This window comes from Heterodontus francisci, chromosome 15 (genome assembly GCF_036365525.1).
Source record: "Heterodontus francisci isolate sHetFra1 chromosome 15, sHetFra1.hap1, whole genome shotgun sequence".
Classification (NCBI taxonomy): domain Eukaryota; kingdom Metazoa; phylum Chordata; class Chondrichthyes; order Heterodontiformes; family Heterodontidae; genus Heterodontus; species Heterodontus francisci.
The window spans coordinates 17,210,631-17,231,701 of record NC_090385.1 but is presented as its reverse complement, the minus strand read 5'-3'; the positions used below and the strand labels follow the sequence as shown (position 1 = coordinate 17,231,701).

The following is a 21,071-nucleotide window of genomic DNA, read 5'->3' as shown; positions in this document are numbered from 1 at the left end:
TTGGGGATGGGGATATTTGTAGAGCCACTTCCTCCAGTTAGTTGTTTAATTGTCCACCAACATTCACGACTGGATGTGGTAGGACAGCAGAGCTTAGATTTGATCATGATTACCATTGTGCTGAAAGACTGCTTATCCAACATCCAGTGATGGATGAGAAAAACCTTTTCTACTATCAGCAAGAATGGCACCATCCCATTGATTCCTGCCATAAATTCCATACCCTAGCACTCAATTCCACTCACATCTTCCTGCCTGTCCTTGAACATGCAGAACCTTGGTGTCTTGTATGGCAAGAAGCTAACTTCTGAGCCCCAAATCCTAGCTACCACCAAGAATAATGAATCTCCTTTCAGTAATATCACTCCCCTGTCTATCTCACTCCCACAAACACTAAAACACTTATCCAAACCTGGTTACCGCCTTGGCTTTATAACTATTGCCATCCTTAACCAACTATCCAATTCTACCCTTAAAATCTACAACTCATCTGTTGCCAATGTCTAAGTCCAACAGTGTGCCAATTCCTGCTCTCCTATCAACACAATTTTTCCAATTTTGGTGGCTTCCCATGCCCCAGTGCATTGAATTGAAAATCCATGTTGCAGCCTCATCACTCCCTACCTCTGTAACTTTCTCCAACCCAACATTCTAGTGTATGCTCTCCTGACTTTATGTGCCTCATTGGCCCTTCCACTCCCTTTAGTCACAGAACTGTAAAGTACCTCAGTCCCACACTCAAAGACTTCCACCTTACTACTTCACCTCCCCCTCTTCAATTGCTCCTCAAAACCTATCTTGTTAGCCACTCTTTCAGGTCATCTTCCCTAGTGTTTCTCCCATCGCTCTCCACTTCATGCCTCAATGAAGCACTTTGGGATGTTTTATTATGTTAAAGAAACAATAAAAACGTGTTGATAACCAATTATTTTTGGGAGAGTTATAATACTGATATCTTAAGAAAATGAGTTCTTTCATTTCATCTGCAATTTTTCCCATTTATTTTTCCATTGTAGCGAATGTAATCAAGCTGCTTTCTTCCAGCACCACTCATGGCTTAACTGCTGCTCTGACAATACATATGGACTCTGCTAGGCCCAGACCCGAACCGCTGTTTGGCACTGCGGTCGACAATGACTCGGCAGGTGAAGCCCGAGTACCAATGCCAACACAGGCCAGGATTTAAACATGGGGACCAAAGAATCTAGCATTAGGTCAATTGACTAGGAAAATAGAAAATTTCAAAACTGAGATTAATAGATTTTTGTTCAAGGGCATTAAGGGTTAAGCAGATGGAGTCAAGATATAGAGCGGCCACTATCTAACTGAACGGCGGAAACGCCTCGAAAGGCTGAATAGCCTCCTCCTGTTCTTAAATCCACCAGAACATGGCAAGCACACTTTTACACTTGTCAGAAACAAAGATTGTGACCATCTCAAACTTCCACCACCATCATTCAGTTAATTCCTTTTGATCACAGGTGTAAATGGCCTAAGCTGTCACCACTACAGGCTCTGTCAGCAGCCAAGTTACCACTTGATGTAATTTGCTTCAACAAATTAGGAACACTTACCCTGATCTTGATCATTGGAAGGTGCGTTGTCACCTAGAAAACAAGGTAAGAAGTTATTTTGTGTCCCACCAGGAAGCCTTGGGGAAGAAAAGGGGGCAGGAAGGGCAGCAGGAAACTAGGAACTGGATTCCAAAGATGGTCCTCCATAACAGATCATTTAGTAGGATAATAAACACTGGGATCGATCCTGCTTAAGATTGTTCTGTTGTAGAGAAAAAGAGAGGGAAGAAAAGAAGGCTTGCATTTATATAGTGCCTTTCACAACCTCAAAACATCTTAAAGTGCTTTACAGCCACTGAAGTACTTTTGAAGTGTAGTTACTGTTGTAAAAGAAACATAGGAAGAATTATAGCACAGAAGGAGGCCATTCAGCCCTTTGTGTCTGTGCCGGCCGAGAAAGAGCAATCCAGTCTAATCTCCCTTCCAGCTCTTGGTCCGTCACTCTGTAGGTTATGGTATTTCAGGTGCACATCCAAGTGTTTCTTTAAACATGATGAGGGTTTCTGCCTCTACCCCCCTTTCTAGTTCCAAACCCGCACTATCCTCTGGGTGAAAAGATTACTCCTCAACTCCCCTTTAATCCTTCCACCAATTACTTTAAATCTATACCCCCTCGTTATTGACTATCTGCTGATGGAAATAGGTGCTTCCTATTCAGTCTATCTAGGCCCATCATAATTTTGTACACCTCAATTAAATCACCCCACAGCTTCCTCTGTTCCAAAGAAAACAACCCCAGCCTAACCAAAACAAAAACAAGAAATGCTGGATTCACTCAGCAGGTCTGGCAGCATCTGTGGAAAGAGAAGCAGAGTTAACGTTTCGGGTCAGTGACCCTTCTTCGGAACTGAGTTCCGAAGAAGGGTCACTGACCCGAAACGTTAACTCTGCTTCTCTTTCCACAGATGCTGCCAGACCTGCTGAGTGAATCCAGCATTTCTTGTTTTTGTTTCGGATTTCCAGCATCCGCAGTATTTTGCTTTTATTCCCAGCCTAACCAACCTTTCCTCACTGCTAAAATTCTCCATTCCTGGCAACATCCTCGTAAATCACTTCTGTACCCTCTCTAGTGTGATCACATCCTTCCTATGGTATGGTGACCACAACTGTAGACAGTACTCTAGCTGCGGACTAACTAGTGTTTTATACTGTGCTATGATGGTACGTCAACATTTCTTGTTAATTTTTTTTTGAGGACTCGTATTTTAGAATTATGGACATTGTTTTATTTGGAAAAGCTGAAAAGGATTCCATGGATGTTTTTTTTTCACTGTGGTCACTAAGAGGGAGGTTGTACTGGAACAGTTGTTACGACTGAGGCGGGAGGAGTGCACTGTGTTTTCTAGTTCCATTTCTCCACAGGTCACAATGTATATTTAAATGTTTATCCAGTTACTGATGCGGTCAATCACAGACTCTACTCTTTATCCCAGAATAAAATACACCAACCAGGTTTCTTTAATAAACAACAAAATTATCAGTTTATTAAAACAAGACATAACCAGTAACGAAGCAAAGCATTAACACACAGAGTGAAATATGAAAGTTCCCTTTTACCTTTGCCCCACACACACACACACACACAGGCTAACTGGAAAAAATATATTTTTTTTAGCGTTTTGTTTAAAAAAAAAGACAAAAAAGATTACTTTGGCCAAATACTTACTAATTCTTGAAGAAAAAAAGAGAAACTATGGAAAAATGTGAGTTGTCCCTTTTTTGGTTTGGAATCCCAAATACTAAGTTTAAAACCAATATTTGCTGAAAGTTACCTGTCTTAAGATAAATACCCAGCAGGGAGATTTTTGGACCTGGTGAAGATGTGTACAGAGAAGTGACAAGTCAAGACCTACAGGGGTCAGGAGACTTGACTCTTGCGATATTATTTTTGGTTTCGCTTTGTACAGTGTGTTGGAGTGTGAACTATTTTGAAGGCAGTTGGAGTTTTAAAAACCAGCCAAGAGAGCAGTCACCCCAGCTCAGCCTTTTCCATCTGTTTGAAAAGTCTGCCAGCTTTTCCATCTCTTTGAAGTGAGCGTAAGAAATAGAGAAATTGATGCTGCATTCCTCCTGAAAGGTCTGCCAGAAACCCTGATGCCACATTTCACCTGGAAAACCTGCCAAACTGATCTTCAACATCGCCTGAAGAAAACAGTTCGAGAAAGATCCCAGTGACGGCTGCCTAAGTGTATTTGGGATTCCAAACCAAAAAAGGGACAACTCACATCTTTCCATAGTTTTTCTTTTTTCCTTCAAGAATTAGTAAGTATTTGGCCAAAGTAATCTTTTTTGTCTTTTTTTTTTAAAACAAAACTCTAAAAAAAAAATTTTTTTTTCCAGTTAACCGGTGTGTGTGTGTGTGTGTGTGTGTGCGAAGGGCAAAGGTAAAAGGGAACTTTCATATTTCACTCTGTGTGTTAATGCTTTGATTCGTTACTGGTTATGTATTGTTTTATAATAAACTGATAATTTTGTTGTTTATTAAAGAAACCTGGTTGGTGTATTTTATTCTGGGATAAAGAGTAGAGTCTATGATTGACTGCATCAGTAACTGGGTAAACATTTAAATATACATTGTGACCTGTGGAGAAATGGAACTAGAAAACACAGTGCACTCCTCCCGCCTCAGTCGTAACAACTGTTCCAGTACAACCTCCCTGTTCTAATACCCTAGGCCTTGGCCAATGAAGGAAAGTATTCTGTATGCCTTCTTGACCATCTTAACTACTTGTCTGCTACCTTCAGGGATCTGCAGACATACACTCCAAGGTCCCTCCGTCCTCTACACTTTTCAGAATCCTACCATTTATTGTCAATTCCGATGCTTTGTTTGACCTCCCCAAATGTATTCCCTCTCACTTCTCTGGATTGAATTTCATTTGCCACTTTTCTGCACACCTGAGAAGTCCATTGATATCTTCCTGCAGTCGACAGCTTATCCCCTCGCTATCAGCCACATGGCCAATTTTTGTATCATCTGCAAACTTGTTAATCATGCCCCCTGCATTGAAGTCTAAATCATTGATATATACTACGAACTGCAAGCGACCCAATACGGAGCCTTGCCGAAACCCACTGGAAACAGCCTTCCAGTCACAAAAACATCGACCATTACGCTTTGCTTGCTGCTACTGAGCCAATTTTGGCTCCAACTGGTCACTTTCCCTTGGATCCCATGGGCTTTTAATTTAATTTACCGATCAATCTGCCACGTGGGACTTTGCCAAAAGCCTTGCTAAAACCCATGTAGCCTACATCAAACGTGCCACCCTCACTGACCCTCCTTGTTACTGCCTCAAAAAATGTAATCAAGTTAGCCAGACACAACCATCCTTTAACAAATCCATGTTAACTGTCCTCGATTAATCCGTGCCTCGCTAAGTGATGATTTACACCGTCTCTCAGAACTTTTTCCAATAATGTTCCAGCACCGAGGTTAGGCTGTCTGGCCAATAATTACTTGGGTTATCTCTTCCTCCCTCCTTAAATAATGATACAATGCTAGCAGTCCTCCAGTATGACATCTGTAGCCAGACAGGATTGGAAAAAGATGGTCAGAGCCTCCGCTATTTCTTCCCTTGTTTCCCTTGGCAGCCTGGCATGCATTTCATCCAGGTGTGGTGATTTATCCACTTTCAAGGATGCGAAACATCTGCATATTTCCTTCCTCACCATGTTTATCCAATCCAATAGTTCATTCTCCTCCTCAACTACAATGTCTGTTCCGTCCCTCTTTTATGTGAAAACAGGCACAAAGTATTAATTAAGAACTATGCCCACGTCTTCCACCTCCACACAAGTTACTTTTATGGGCCGGAATTTTACAGCCTCCTAACGAGCGGGTTCGTGGCAGGGGGTCATAAAATTGTGTGGGAGGCGGGGGGGTGGCATACACGACGCCTTCCCACCCTGCTGCAATTTTACATGGGGCAGCGGTGGTGAGAAATGGCCAGCCTGCCCCAGGCCAATCAAGGCCCTTAAGTGGCCAATTAACTGCCACTTAAGGGCCTCCTCCCGCCGCCGTGGGTATTTTGCCCTCGGCGGCTGGATGGCAAAAGCCCCAAGAACACCGCCAGGTAAAAGCTGGTGGCCTTCTTGTGGACTGGGGGGGGGTGGCCCTCCTGATCGGGCACCCTGTGCCCCACAGAGGGCCTCCCCTAAAGCTCCAACCACCCCACCACACAACACTACCCCATCCCCCCCACCGCCCCCAACCAACACCCCCTTGCTTCACCGGGGCCCAGCTGACAGTCCCCGGCGAGGCCCAAAAAACTTTCCTTAGTTCCTGGGCTGTCCTTCCTCTATCTTCCGATGGCTGGGTGTAGTCCCAGCAGCGGCCACCGCTCCTAATGGCGCTTCTGGGACTAAGAGCTGCCAGATAACTGATTGGCCGGCAGCTCCATGAGGCGGGATTTCCTGCGTCAAGGGCCTGGGGAGCACAAAATCCCGGCCTGGTTCCCCAGGCTTGGAGGAGGTGGGCTCGCCCCTGACCTTTCAGCCAGTGGGCAGGGCCTCACACCCAATGTAAAATTCCGAGCATGGTCTCTAACTAAGGAAAGAGTAAGGCCAATTAATGTAGGAAAGGTCGCAGCCAATATGTGGACAGTAAGGTCCCATAAACAGCAATGGGAAAGTGACCAAATAATCTTTTTTTTTAATGATATTGATTGAGGGATAAATATTGGCCAGGGAATTGGGCAGAATTTGCCAGCTCTTTGCCAAACCAGTACCATGGGATCTTTTATGTCCATCTGAGAGGGTAGGTGGGGCATCGGTTTAACACCTCACCCGAAAGTTGGGTCGACACACTTGCCTCCAAGTCAGAAGGTTTTGGGTTCGAGCCCCACTCTGGGAGCTGCACACGTTAACTGGACCGGCAGTTTCAGTGCACCCCTACATTAGCAATACCTTTGCAGTAACCAGCGGCGTAAAGCAAGGATGTGTTGTGGCTCCCCAACTCTTTAATCTTCTTTGCTGCAATGCTTAAGGAAGCCATCAGAGACATGCCTGCAGGTTCTGTTCAGGGAAACTCTTCAATCTCTCCAGACTGCATGTCTCCACCAAAGTCCCAGAGGCAGTAATCAGAGAGCTTCTGGATGCAGATGACTGTGCCATAGCTGCCCACAACAAATTCTCGAGTGCTTCCAACAACTTTGATCTCCAAGACTGAGGTTATGTTTCAGCCAACACCGGGCACACAGTATGAAGCACCAGACATAACCATTGATGGCACCAGTCTCAAGGCTGTAGAATAATTCTCATACTTTGTTAGTGTGCTCTTTAGGGATGTCACTATTGAAGATATCCATGCACGCATCCAGAAAATAGGTTCTACCTACGGCCGACTCCATGATTGTGTCTGGAAGCAGAATGACATTAAGCTGAAGTCTAAAATCAAACTGTACCAGGCCATAGTCCTTACCAACCTGCTGTATGACGCAGGTTCCTGGGTTTGCTACAGGCACCACATCAAATTTCTGGAATGCTTCCACCAAAGACACCCGAGGTCCATCATGAGAATTTGGTGGCAGGACAAAATCACAAACAACGAGGTACTTCATCGTGCTGGGGGCAACAGCATGGAGACCATCCTCCTGAAAATTCAACTCAGGTCTCCCACATGGATGATTACAGAATCCCCAAGCAGATCTTCTCTGGGGAACTGTCTCAGGGTAAATGACATCAAGGTGGTCAGTACAAACGATATAAGGACAACCTTATAAACTTATGCATTGCAGACCACCTCTCTTGGGAAAACACTGCAGCTGACTGGCCCACATGGAGGCAAGCACTGAATTTGATTCAGCATGTTTCGAAGATCATCTACACCAAACTCACAACATCCGACATACCCAGAGGAAGGCCAGAGGTGGCACAACTACAGAAGTTCCACGCACCAACGACAATATGAACTGCCAGTTATATGGACGTCCATACTGATCCTGCATTGGACTTTTAAGTCATGAGAGGACACACAGATGATGAAGAATTCATTTACAGCTTGGACACACTTGAACAACAAGGAGTCTACCTCAACATTAGTGAAGGTGTGATCTCTCAGATACAAAAATGAGACAAAGGTCCTGGCTGCCTGTTTGGATGGCTACAAAACAGCTTGTGTTGCTATCTGAAGAAGAGCAGGGTCCTGGCCAACATTCCTCCCTCAACCAGCATCATCAAAATCAAAACCAAAAAACTGGTTACTCATGTCAACTGCTGTTTGTGGGACTTTGTTGTGTGCGAACGGGCTGCTATGTAAACAAGGGTGCCCTACATGTGAAGAATAATATTGGTGTAACTGCATTTCTCAGGAATGAAGCTTTAATTATTAGTTTTTTTAAGCAAAGGAAAAAGACACTGTTATAACTACGGATGCTTCCTTAGATGTGAAGGATCCCATGGGTGGGTGCAAATTATTTTTGTACTGGAGTGCTGACTTGGGTTGCAATAGAGTGCTATAGTGGATGTTTGGTAAGTGAGGAAGTTCGGTAAGGAGGGAGTGAGGAGCTCCTTTCATTTCCTACCTGTCCTCAGAGTGAGGGGAGCCCAGAGCTTCCAAAGAGCACAGCTGACTGGGAGAAAACTCGGAGGGCAGAGTTCCGGACTGGTAAGTATAAAAAAAAAACTTACCTCTGGTAATAAAAACTGAAAGTGACGTCACAGGAAAGCTGTGACTTGATTGGCTGGGAGGGAATTTTTTTTTACTGAATTTTAAATTTAAACATTGATGAAAATTGATTAAAACCCTAATTAACTTATTAATAAGTAGAGTTACTAAACCATAGGGAGATGATTACTGTATTTAGTTAGCATTTAATATTTATAGTAGGAATCTAGCACTAGGGACCATATAGTTATAACAATTTAGTAAGGATTTAATAAGTATTTATTTATTTTAAATTAATTTAATTAGTGCTAGAAATGACAGTTAGAGGGGTGAAGTGCTTCATCTGCGAGATGTGGGAGGTCCATGACACTTCCAGCGTTCCGGACGACTACATCTGCAAGAAGTGTACCCAGTTGCAGCTCCTCACAGACCGCATGGATCGATTGGAGCGGCAACTGGATGCACTTAGAATCATGCAGGTGGCAGAGAGCGTCATAGACAGGAGTTTTAGAGAAGTGGTTACACCCAAGGTGCAGGCAGATAGATGGGTGACCGCTAGAAGGGGAAGGCAGTCAGTGCAGGAATCCCCTGTGGCTATCCCCCTCTCTAACAAGTATACTGTTTTGGATACTGTTGGGGGGAATGGCCTATCAGAGGAAAACAGCAGCAGCCAGAGCAGTGGCACCACGGCTGGCACTGTTGTTCAGCAGGGAGGGACAAAGCGCAGAAGAACAATGGTTATAGGGGACTCTATAGTCAGGGGCACAGATAGGCGCTTCTGTGGACGTGAAAGAGACTCCAGGATGGTATGTTGCCTCCCTGGTGCCAGGGTCAAGGATGTCGCTGAACGGACAGGGGGCATTCTGAAGGGGGAGGGCGAACAGCCAGAGGTTGTGGTACACATCGGTACCAATGACATAAGAGTGACGAGGTCCTGCAGGGGGAATTTAGGGAGTTAGGTAGTAAGTTAAAAAACAGGACCTTTAGGGTTGTAATCTCGGGATTACTCCCTATGCCACGTGCCATTGAGGCTAGAAATAGGAAGATAGTGCAGCTAAACACGTGGCTGAACAGCTGGTGTAGAAGGGAGGGTTTCAGATATCTGGACCATTGGGATCTCTTCAGGGACAGATGGGACCTGTACAAGAAGGACGGGTTGCATCTAAACTGGAAGGGCACTAATATCCTGGCTGCGAGGTTTGCTAGGGTCACTCGGGAGGGTTTAAAATAGTGTGGCAGGGGGGTGGGAACTGGAGCAGTAGGACAGCAAGTGAAATAACTGAGTGGGAACTAGTAAATTAGGCCAGTAAGACTAAGAGGAAGAGCAGGCAGGGAGATGTTGCAGAGCACAGCGGGACTGGTGGTCTGAAGTGCATTTGTTTCAATGCGAGAAGTATAACAGGTAAGGCAGATGAACTTAGAGTTTGGATTACTACTTGGAACTATGATGTTGTTGCTATTACAGAGACTTGGTTGAGGGAAGGACAGGACTGGCAGCTAAATGTTCCAGGATTTCGCAGCTTCAGGCGGGATAGAGGGGAATGTAAAAGGGGTGGGGGAGTTGCATTACTTGTTAAGGAGAATATCACAGCTGTACTGCGGGAGGACACCTCGGAGGGGTCGTGCAGCGAGGCAATATAGGTGGAGCGAGGGAATAGGAAGGGTGCAGTCACGATGTTGGGGGTTTTCTACAGGCCTCCCAACAGCCAGAGGGAGGTAGAGGAGCAGATATGTAGACAGATCTTGGAAAGATGTAAAGGTAACAGGGTTGTAGTGGTGGGTGATTTTAACTTCCCCTATATTGACTGGGACTCACTTAGTGCTAGGGGCTTAGATGGGGCAGAATTTGTAAGGGGCATCCAGGAGGGCTTCTTGAAACAATATGTAGATAGTCCAACTAGGAATGGGGCCATTCTGGACCTGGTATTGGGGAATGGGTTCAGACAGGGGTTGCTGCCGTCACAAGAACGTGGTTGCACTTCCATAAAATGTTCAATGACCTCATATGTTCTGGCAAGGTGAGTGCAACCCCCAACCCTCCGGACAGGTCTCACTGCTTGCACCCTCCAGCAGATATACCACCTGAGGAGCCTCAGGGCACATGCTGCTCTAGAGCACGGGAGGGGTGTGTGACAAGGCCACTTACTGACCCCTCAGAATGGTTCACAGCCATTGTGCTGCTGGGGACCTGAGACATGCAGTTCCTAATGGATTGGGGCAGATGATATTGGCTACAGAGAACAGCATTGCCTTATCTCGCTCTCTGTAGCAGGAGAAATGGGCACACAATGTCCGGGAGAGGACCCAGGCAGGAGGAGGGGTGCTGTTCTTCTACTGCATCACACCAATGGAGCAGGCAGTGATGGAGATAGCCAGGATAGTAGAAGAGGAGGCAGTTGGGCCTGGCAAGTCAGGAGTTCATGGTGGACCTGCTGATTATGGAGTGTAAAGTGGTCATAAAGTGGGTGCAGCGCACTCCATCCCATCCAATAGCATATCACACACTGAGTAATATTGGGCAGCCTCAGCACTGCAGCGGATTCTATTGTCCTAAGCTAGCTCTCATCTCTTCATGTGTCCCCCACAGGTGCAGATGTCCAATCTGCAGCACCCTCTCCCCCTCCCTTCACGGGCCCAGAGGAGCAAGAAGGAGATGAAGAAGACCGTCATACCTTACCAGCACACCATCCACCATCACAGATACTCTCACCTTGGTGAGTCCTCGCGTGCGTGTAGATAGGATGGCATAGGGTGATAATCATGGCACTAGTTGGTAAGAGGAGGTGCCAAAGGCAGAGGCAGCTGTGGTCAGTTCCCCTTGGAGGAGGGAGGACAGATATAGCCCTGCTCAGCTGGGCACAGATGCAAGGCCTCAGGAGTCACTGGAAAGGAGCCTCTACCTTGAACAGCAGCAGGAGATGTGCTCCTGCATGTTGGAGTTCCCTGAGGCAGTGCAGTGTCTTGGGCAGAGGATGGAGGAGTCCATCCAGCTCACATGCACCACAATGGTTCAGGGCTATGAATGCATGAGCTCCTCCATAGACAGTGGCCAACCTCTTAGAGAGCCACATGTGGCATCACTCAGAGTGCATGCAGGAACTGTGCACTGACGTCCACAGGATGCATGAGATGCTGTGCAGCCTGGACCGGTCAGTGGCACTGGTGGCGCAGAGATCTTGACAGGATGTCGGCTGCGCCCCTCCAGGCATCCAGAGCACCCGACAAGACCTAAGAATGTCACGGAGTAGGATGAGGGTGGCACCTCTCAACCTCAGCCTCCTTGGCTCCTCTGAATGAAGAACCATCTGTGCAACAGGGCCAAGTGAGGGTGGCCACCGCTGCAATGATTCGGGTGCAGCAGCCACTGGAGGGGTCCCCACAGGCACCTCCAGGATGAGGACAACTGCCACATACATCTCAGCTGCATGCTGAGACAAGTGAGCAGGCAGCTTCCACCTCCTGCAAGGCCACAGGGGGAACTCAGTATAGGAGTGGCCAAAAACGGAAGCCACTGCATTGTGGGGAGCACTACTTGAGTCACTGGTGTGTGTTCTTACTGTCTCTGTCTACTGTTTTCCTCTCTTTGCACTTTATAAATAATGACACTTTAAGCCATATATCTGGGACTCTTTTTACTGGTGCCATGACAGGAAAGGTGGTATGAGGTGGTAAAAGGGATAACAGGATCCTCCCTGGTGAGGGCAAAGCTTCTGGGCAGATGAGGCAGCATGAATTGCTGGAGGCTGAAGGAGTCATGGCAGCTTCCAATAAATAGAGCACCATCCTGCCCTCATTTCTGTCCTTGACCTGTTGCAGTGTTCCAATGAGGCTCAACATACACTCGAGGAACAGCTCCTCATCTTCCAATTAGGCACTCTACAGCCTTCTGGACTCAACATTGAGTTCAACAATTTCAGCGCATGACTGCCATTTAATTTTTTAAAATTTATTTTAATTTTTAACCATATGCCCATCTTAAACATGTTTTTGCTTTCGGACAGAGCTGTTCATTATTCTGCCATTAACACTCTCTCTGGACTAATGCTTTGTCTTTTACTACAACTATTAGCACTTCCTTTGCCTTTTGTTCCAAGACATCTTTGTCATTTAATCTCTCCTGCCCTCTGTTCTATCACACACCTTCCCTTTTGTTCTTCTTCCCCCTCCCCTTTTTCACTTGCTCAAAGCATATTACATTTATAACCTTTGCCAATTATGATGAAAGGTCACAGACCTGAAACATTAACCTCTGTTTCTCTCTCCACAGATGCTGCCAGACCTGAGAATTTCATTGAGACTGCTAATCGTTTAATTTTACTATTTGTATGAATGATGCACATAACCGGTTGACAAAGGCAGTAACATTCCATCCTCTTGACTCTGGCTCAAAACGTGTTCTATAACACCTGACTTTGAATCACACTGGTGTAACCTGTTCAGTCCCAATCACTGCTAGGTATGTCTGCATGGCATGATATGCTGGTCCATGCATTGAGTAGTAACTGCAATAATTAACTAAAACCGTATCCCAGAATCAGAACAAGTGAGTGTAAACAGGGTACAGTGTGTAAAAACTACAGCCAGGATGAAAAGCCCCATTCATTACATCATTAGAGCAATCCTAACCATACTCTACTAGACAACTTATAAAAAAAAACAGTATAGTGTAGGTCCTGTCAGCAATAGAATTGACCATTTTCATATCAAATAAAGGAAGAAACTTGAAAAATGCAGATTACAGTGTGATTTAGATGTGTTTAAGAGTTTAAAAGGATAGGACAAGGTAGATAGAAGCAGATTATCTGGAGTTGAGACGTCAAGTAAAAGGGATCCACAGTTGAACAAAAGATTTATAACCGAGGGCAAGAGCAACACATGTGCACAAGAGTTATGAGAATGTGGAATTACTCCCGAGGTTAGTACATGAGGCAGAAACTACATTAATATTCAATATTGGATTGTGGATGAAGGAAAGAGGATTGAAGGGATATGAGAACAAAATGGGTAAATGTAATTAAATCTGCTCAAATGGAGGTTAAACATCGATATGAACTGATTGGATTGAATGCCCTGTTTCTGTATTGTAACTTCTATATATTTGTATCTACATTTTGACATCAAGCAATCATTCAACAAATCGTGCAATACATTCATCCATTCATTGTGTGTAAACCAACAAATTTATGGATCCAATTGCATGAGGTTTACCTGATTTTTTCTTATCTGGTTTATAGTCCCCACCACCCAACAGATCTTCAAGGTCTTTGTCTGAAATGCCAGCCGTACCTACAAACAGATAGGAGATGGTATCAGTGCTAAATGCATTGGAACAGACCTGTGCACCCCAGAATCAGGTATTTTAGTGGAAGAGGCATTCTAAGGTTTGAAAACCTCCACTGTTGAATGACAAGACAGGAATTTGTGCCCCGCTGCCCGCTCCCATCTAAATGATCAGATGTGAAGGTTCTTGTAGGTTACGTCAGTTCAACAATGCAAATGGGACCTAATCTACATTGTACATTTCTAGAAATGTCCACAGTGTATTCTGTTTATTCCAAATCTTATTAAATACCTACCAGCCAAAGAGAAAATGTTGACATGCGGGAGACAATCAGGAGCATACTCTATGCTTGTGCTTGTTAAGTTAAGAGATAATGGTGTTGTAAAGAGGGACAGCTCTCACAAATAGACCTTATTTACAGACTACATTCTCTCTCCAAGTACACTAGCTGTTAACTTATCTTTCACATCAAGTTGTCTGACAGGTTAATGTTTTGGATCGAACAGCAGTATTTGGATAATTCCCAAATGATTGAATGGAATCCTACCCAAAATGTGACATGATGCAATTTAGGCTGACCTTGCTTAGAACTGAACTAACAAAACATGTCAACATGAAAACAACCTTTGAAAAAAGTAAAAATGATGTGTCCTTTGCTGTACAACAAACTAATGATTCCTCAGATCGACGTTTGGCTGGAATAACTCAGCAATTTCACAGCACTCTCACAGCTACCTGATGGCAGGGGACTTGAGGTTTATCTCACCTGTCACTTTAAGTTGATGTAATCTGTCAATCTAGTCTGGAAAAAAAATCCAGCCTACAGCAGGAACATACATAGACAGGATCGTTTCACTGTGATAACCTTCTGTAGTGGTGAGGTTCCTTTTCGGAAACGCTTGAACTAATTTCATTTGAGATTCCTCACAGCCATGATATAAAGGATGTCCCCGTCTGGATTCAAATCGAGTTTCCATGCATCTCCCAGCTCATACTTTTCTTTCCGTTTTCTCTACTTTTGCATTTATTTTTGAATTTGACGTCTTATCTTCGTATTAAGCTAGACCAAAATGTAAGGACATAAAAATGACACAGAGGGCTCTCTGATCTGGCTTTTGACTGGTGGTGACAGGACACCGAGAGAGCTGTGGAAGCAGAACAAACTGCAAAGGATCGGTGCAGAATAAAATCAGCACAGGGCTCCGAGAATATCAGCAACTCAGATCGAAAGTCAAAAGACATCCCTGGAGCCAGTTTCATTGAGAGAAACTGAATGATGATTAGCTTCAGTCTTACAGCAAATGGGTAGCACAAAAATTATCGTGATAACACTTTGATGTGCACAGAATTGTACTCAAGAATAATTAATTCAGAATCATGGTTAGCTTATGGATTTTACCTGGAAACTTCTGTTTGCAAATTGAATTGAGTATTCTGGAAATCAAACTTTTCAGCAGATATGATGCGGTCACAACAAATTCGTTAATCATTCTTGGGCGGTGGGGGGAGCCCATTCTTTGATCCCTGGGTGGGTGGGGAGTGATCCAATCTCCTATTCAGGTGGGTTTGGGGGAGCTGAGGGAAATATTCCTGCTTCTCTTGACCCACCAGCAATGCTGTTAAGGCACTTAACTCTTCCACCAAGCAGTTCTCTCCTGCGCAACCCAGCCAGCCAGGGTTAAACCTGGGAGATAGGTTAATTCTGAGGCACATCGTCTCATTATAAATGACCAACCAGCCTCCTAGGAGCAGGTTGGTTGCCTGTCCCTGTCGTGTCTCCAATAAGCCTGAAATTGCTATGTTGGAGTACAATTTGAGAGTTTTAAAATTTTCATATATTACCTGATTCCAACCCCTCTGTTTTGGGGGTTAAATGCCACCTATTAACTTTGTTTCCCTCTCCACTGAGTCTTCCTGACTTGTTGAGTATTTTCTGCTGTTACAACACATTTGGGGTTTGGATCATTTTGAAGGGGTGATCTTTATGAGCAAGGATTTTCTGAAGAACGTCTGTGTCATTGAAATGGTTTCAAAATAACTGAGTGGCATATCGGAGTGTCTGATGTCACCATTTTGCAAACAGGAACTCCTGGTTTTCAAATGTTAACCCCTTCACTGCTTCACTCCTTGAGAAGTTTAAAGAAAGTTTCTCAAAATTGAAATATTTTCACAATTGTCAAAAATAAAGTAGAGACCGTGCAAGCCAGAGATAAAGGAAGAAAGATACATCATATAGCCATGCACCAGCCTCTTTAACATTTGCAAAATTCATCAAACCTGAGAGGAAACACTGTCAAAGTTAGATTCCGGTGGAACTGTGCAGTCATGCAAGGCTGCTTTTTAATAACTTTTTGTTAATGGTACAAAGATTATGCAATGTTTAAATTTCCTTTTATAAACAGAGCATTTGTAAAACCAGAAAGGAGAGTGATGTTCACAGCCACACTGCCTGGAGAGGATAGGGAAGATCTATGGAAATAGTCAGAATGCAGTGAACAACAGGATAGGAGACTGCAACTGGCTGCGAGTAAAGCTGGGTGAAACCAGAGAAGTCCAAGGATACTGGCTCTGAATAGCCTCAGGATGAAAAGTACACTTAAAGAAAGATTGAAGTTCAGTGGACAGCTAGGAGATGTGGTACTCCAATCCTGCTTTGAGACGCTAGTAAAGTATTCTGTTTGTGAAGCATCCTGCTGGAATATGGTGGCACTGCCTTCCATTTTTATCTTTAATCCTTCTGGGAATTTTAGGGGTTAAAATGCACCTCTGCTCTGGCACTGAAACAACGCACTTGGTCTAAAACTATGGCAACCTGCTGAACTGTAACTAACTTACATAGGCACTACCTAAGTGGTAAGGTGTAGGAGGGCAGAGTTCAAAACACAGGAGTAAGAGATCAACAGAAGCAATAAATCTGTATAATTTCTGCGTAACATTATCTGACTTTCAAATGGTATCTTGGTCCAACAAATTTCAATTCAGTTGATCTTTACAGAGCAGGCAATGAGTCCAATTGTTTTGCTGATATTTAGATGATGTGTTGAATCTCAAATAACCTTTACAGGTTTCAGCCCACTGCCTATGATTTAAATAAAGGGACATGGTGGGTTGTAAATCTGCACTCTGCTTTTCAGCTTTCAACTTTTGATTAAAAATGATTTCAATGGCCAAATCTTTGCAATAGCTGAAGATGCTGGCTTATGTCTGTTAGTCAGTGTTGTGCCTCTTGTTCTGTCTGGGCTGACTAATGAAACTTTCATCTTGGGAGTGTGCATGAGATCGTGATATTAAGGCTGTTAGTTTGCAATCTGCAAAAATGAATGCTTTATAAGACATCAGGTTTTCTGAAATAGCATGTCACTTTTGCAGCAATGTAATATAATTCTCAAAACTCACTCACTGTGTACATTCAATACGGCACCTTAATCTGAACGGAAAATTTCTTCCTAGATTGGATGGTAGATGATTGGATTGTAATAACTACCGCCAGTTTAGGCGGTTACCAGGTGCCTTCACGGCTTCACTTGGCTACCGCAGTCCGACTGATCATTGGCTCATGGTTGTGTGTGTGAAGATGTCTTTGCTACTGAAAAGGGCTCAGTCTCATTAGAAAGCCCTGCTAGCTGTCTCAAAACTCTGGCTTAGAGTACCAAATCAGATCCTTTAGCCTATGTTGGGCTTTATTTTGAAAACACCTGGATTACCCAGCTCTAGTGACAGCCTCCTTACCCGGTTTTTTACCTCCTTTTGGTTTGTCATTTCCTTTGGAGCCTAGAACAGAAGGATGACAGATAGAGACTTTTTAGCTCAGAACGACAAAACATAAAAAGGAAAAATCTCGTCCCAGACTCTCTGATGACTCACCTGTAAGCTTTCTCCTTTTAACAGCAGTAAGCACTGCCCATTCCTATGGCTGAATGCTCACACATTCCCACCGTTTAGTGTTACATGTGTGAGGTTTGAAAGAGGACATTCTGCTCGCATCAGACTTCAACCACCGTCAGAATATTTTACATTGCTTATGCTGAACTTGAGTGAGAAGAGTTGTTCTTGTTTTTAAAAATCTAAAACCCATTTTCCTACTGGATTTTTAGTGGGGTTTTCATTAAAATTCAGTTAAATTGTTCCTCATCCCATTTTTTGCATGTCCGTTTGAATTTTATGAGTGACTGTGCAAATATAAAAATCTAACACTGGTCTTGCATATAACAATTGGAAAGTGGTTTCCATGAAAACAGAGATCTGATGCAAAAATTTTAATTTTGTGTCTCATTCCTGGTTTGAATGCTTTTTTAAAATTTAAAGTACCACAGGTAACTTTCTACTAAATGATGAATTAAGTGCCCAATACCAAATAGATGTTGATCTTAAATAACTACGTGGTGGCAGATCCTTTGCCACCTTCATTCCTTACCTGAGTCACCTTTACCTCCCTTGCCATAGTTGTCATTACTGTCATCAAGAGCATCCGATAGGTCGAAATCAGAACCAAAGTCACTTGTGTCTAAAGGTGCAAAGGAAATCCATTCAAAAGCAATCAAAGGGTAGGGGGAAAAGTAAGTGAGTTTTCAAAGCAGGAGAATTTAAACAGGTCCACAGAGTACCAGCAGGCAGAAGCTAAATTTAAAAAAAAGGATGTCAAATGTTATAATCTCTGGATTATTACCTGAGCCACATGCAAATTGGTGCAGGGATAAGCAGATTAAGGAGGTGAACGCATGACTGAAGTGCTGTGGAAAAGAGGTTCAATTTCATGGGGCACTAACAACAGTACTGGGATAGGAATGAACTGTACCGTTGGGACAGGCTCCACCTGAGCTGGGCTGGGACCAGGACGCTAGTAGAAAGCATGAATAAGGAGGTCACCAAGACTTTAAACTAGTAAATGGCTGGGGGTGGGGTGGGGTGGTGGCTCAGGTAATCATAAATAATAATTCCAAAACAAGCAAAAGGGATGAGAATGGAGTAATGAAATCACAGAATTGCTACAGCACAGAAGGAGGCCTTCGGCCCATCGTGTCTGTGCTGGCTCTCCAAAAGAGCAATTTACCCAGTGCCACTCCCTCACTTTCTCCCCATAGCCCTGCATATTCTTCCTTTTAAGATAACGATCCAATTCCCTCTTGAATGCCTCGACTGAACCTGCCTCCACCACACTCACAGGTAATGCAGGCTATCTGCACCTAATTTAGACTTTATTACTTTCTGTCTTACATTGACCCCACCTAATACTTGGCTATTTCCTACTCGAGTACAATCTGTCTCTCCCAATTCTCTGTGCAGCTTGGTATTCCTCTCTTGTATTATGTCCTGCTTCCCACGCCCCTGCCAAGTTAGTTTAAACCCTCCTCAATGGCATCAGCAAATTACCCCGCAAGGACATTTTTTCCAGCTATGTTCAGGTGCAACCCGTTCAGCCTGGACAGGTCCCATCTCCCCCAGAACTGGGCCCAGTGTCCTAGGAATCTAAAGCCCTCCCTCCTTTCCAGTCATGCATTCACCTGTTCTAATTGTGCTTTAGACACCACAGGTAAAGGGAAAACTAAAAAAAGATGTAATTAAATCAGGAGAGAGAAATAATACTTCAGAAAAACATAATGGCAGAAGGACAGATTAGGATGTGTGGCCCAAATAAACATTATTTTATACCAACGCACAATATAAGGAACAAACTGAATGAACTGCAAGCACAAGTTCAACTGAGAGGGTACAACATGATAGCCATTCCTGAAACATGGTTGCAAGGTGGTCAGGACTGGGAACTGAATATACAGCACAGCAAGAGGTTCGCAAGGTGGACATAGGAAACTAATACTGAGTTAGGGACAGGTACGCACCAAAATTAATGTAAGCAAAATAACAATGGCACTAAAGAGTGACAAATCCCAAGATCAGATGGTTTCCATCCCAGCGTTCTAAAGGAAGTAGGTGATAACATTGCAGATGTTCTAACTATAATCTTCCAAAGATCTCTTGATTCAGGAACCATTCCTTTAGATTAGAAAACTGCACAGGTCACTCTGCTACTTAAGAAAGGTTAGAGAGGGAAACCGAATAATTATTAACATTCAGCCCAACATCTATTATCAAGAAATTGCTCGAGCCTACAGGGTGAGTGAACATCTTGAAATTTTTCAGTTGATCAAACAGCCAGTATGGATTTGTAAAGGGTAGGTCATGCCTGACGAACCTGATGAAATTCTTTTTTGAGGAAGTGACTGAAGTAGTGACAGGGTAATGCCTATGGATGTTATTTATACGGACTTCCAGGAGGCATTTGATAAAGCAGCTCATACGAGACAGTTAATTAATGTTGAAGCTCATGGAATTGAAGGCAAGCTATTGACCTGTTTAGGAAACTGGCTAAGTGGCAGGAGAAGACAGGGATAATGTTTTTTACATTATTTGGCAAGATGTGACTAACGGTTTCCCGCAGGGACCTGTACAGGGTCCTCAACCATTTATTATATTTATTAACAACTTAGATAATGGGATAGTAAGCCACATATCCAAGTTTGCCAATGACACAGAGATAGGAGGCATTGTTAACAGTGTAGATGGAAGCATAAAATTACGGAGATATATTAATAGATTAAGAGAATTGGCAAAACTGTAGTTAATGAAATTGAACATAGGTAACTCTGAGGTCATCCACTTTGGATCTGAAAAGGATAGATCAGAGTACTTTCTAAATTGTGAGGAGTCTGGACAGAGTAGATAGGGAGAAACTGTTCCCACTCGTGAAAGGATTGAGAATGAGAGGGCACAGATTGGCAAGCAATTGGCAAGAGTAGCAAAAGCAACAGGATGAAAAACCTTTTCACCAGCGAGTGGTTAAGGTCTGGAATGCGCTGCCTGGAGTGTGGTGCAGGCAGGTTCAATTGAGGCATTCAAAAGGGAATTAGTCTATTAGCTGAAAAGGAATAATTTGCAGGGTCACGGGGACAATTTGGGGGAATGGCACTAGGCGAATTGCTCATTAGGAGAGCTGGTGCAGACATGATGGGCTGAATGGCCTCCTGTGCTGTAATAATGGTATGATTGTGTAGAAAACTACAATCAGTGGCAATTCAAAGAAACATAGATTAAAAAATCGTGGACAGGTACAGAAAAGAAATCAGAAAGGTTAATGGAATAACTGGCTTTACATCTAGGGGTCTGGAATACAAGGGGGTGCGGGGGTGGGGGGGGGGTGGTGGAGAGAAGTTATGTTACAGCTATACAAAGCCCTGGTTAGAGCACACCTGGAATACAGTGTTCAGTTCTGGGCATCACACCCAAGGAAGGTTATATTGGCCTTGGAGAGAGTGCAGCAGAATGATATCTGGACTCCAAGGGTTAAGTTACAATGAGAGATTACACAAACTTGGGTTGTATTCCCTGGAATTTACAAGGCGAAGGGGCAATTTGATTGAAGTTTTAAAGATATTATAGGAAACATTTTGGGTAGGTGGAGAAAAATTATTTCTGCTGGTTCTGGAGTCTAGGACTAGACGACAGAGACTTAAAATTAGAGCCAGATCTTTCAGGAGCGAAGTTAGGAAACACTTCTACACACAAAGAGTGGTAAAGGTTTGGAAGTCTCTTCCATAAATGACAGTTGATTTAC

The 21,071-nt window shown here is 43.8% G+C and overlaps 1 protein-coding gene across 4 annotated transcripts in view; it reads right to left on the bottom strand.

The window, feature by feature from the left end:
• LOC137377497 (CD99 antigen-like protein 2) overlaps nucleotides 1–21,071 on the bottom strand; it is a 141,041-nt gene that overhangs the window by 16,881 nt on the left and 103,089 nt on the right. For 2 of the 4 annotated variants that reach the window (XM_068047155.1, XM_068047152.1), the window contains 4 exons: nucleotides 17,877–17,966; nucleotides 17,192–17,233; nucleotides 13,390–13,467; nucleotides 1,575–1,607 (listed from right to left, as the gene is read on the bottom strand). In XM_068047155.1, the coding sequence (XP_067903256.1) occupies nucleotides 1,575–1,607; nucleotides 13,390–13,467; nucleotides 17,192–17,233; nucleotides 17,877–17,966 (243 nt within the window). The remainder of the gene's footprint in view (nucleotides 1–1,574; nucleotides 1,608–13,389; nucleotides 13,468–17,191; nucleotides 17,234–17,876; nucleotides 17,967–21,071) is intronic. The other 2 variants (XM_068047153.1, XM_068047154.1) reach the window with 2 other exon arrangements.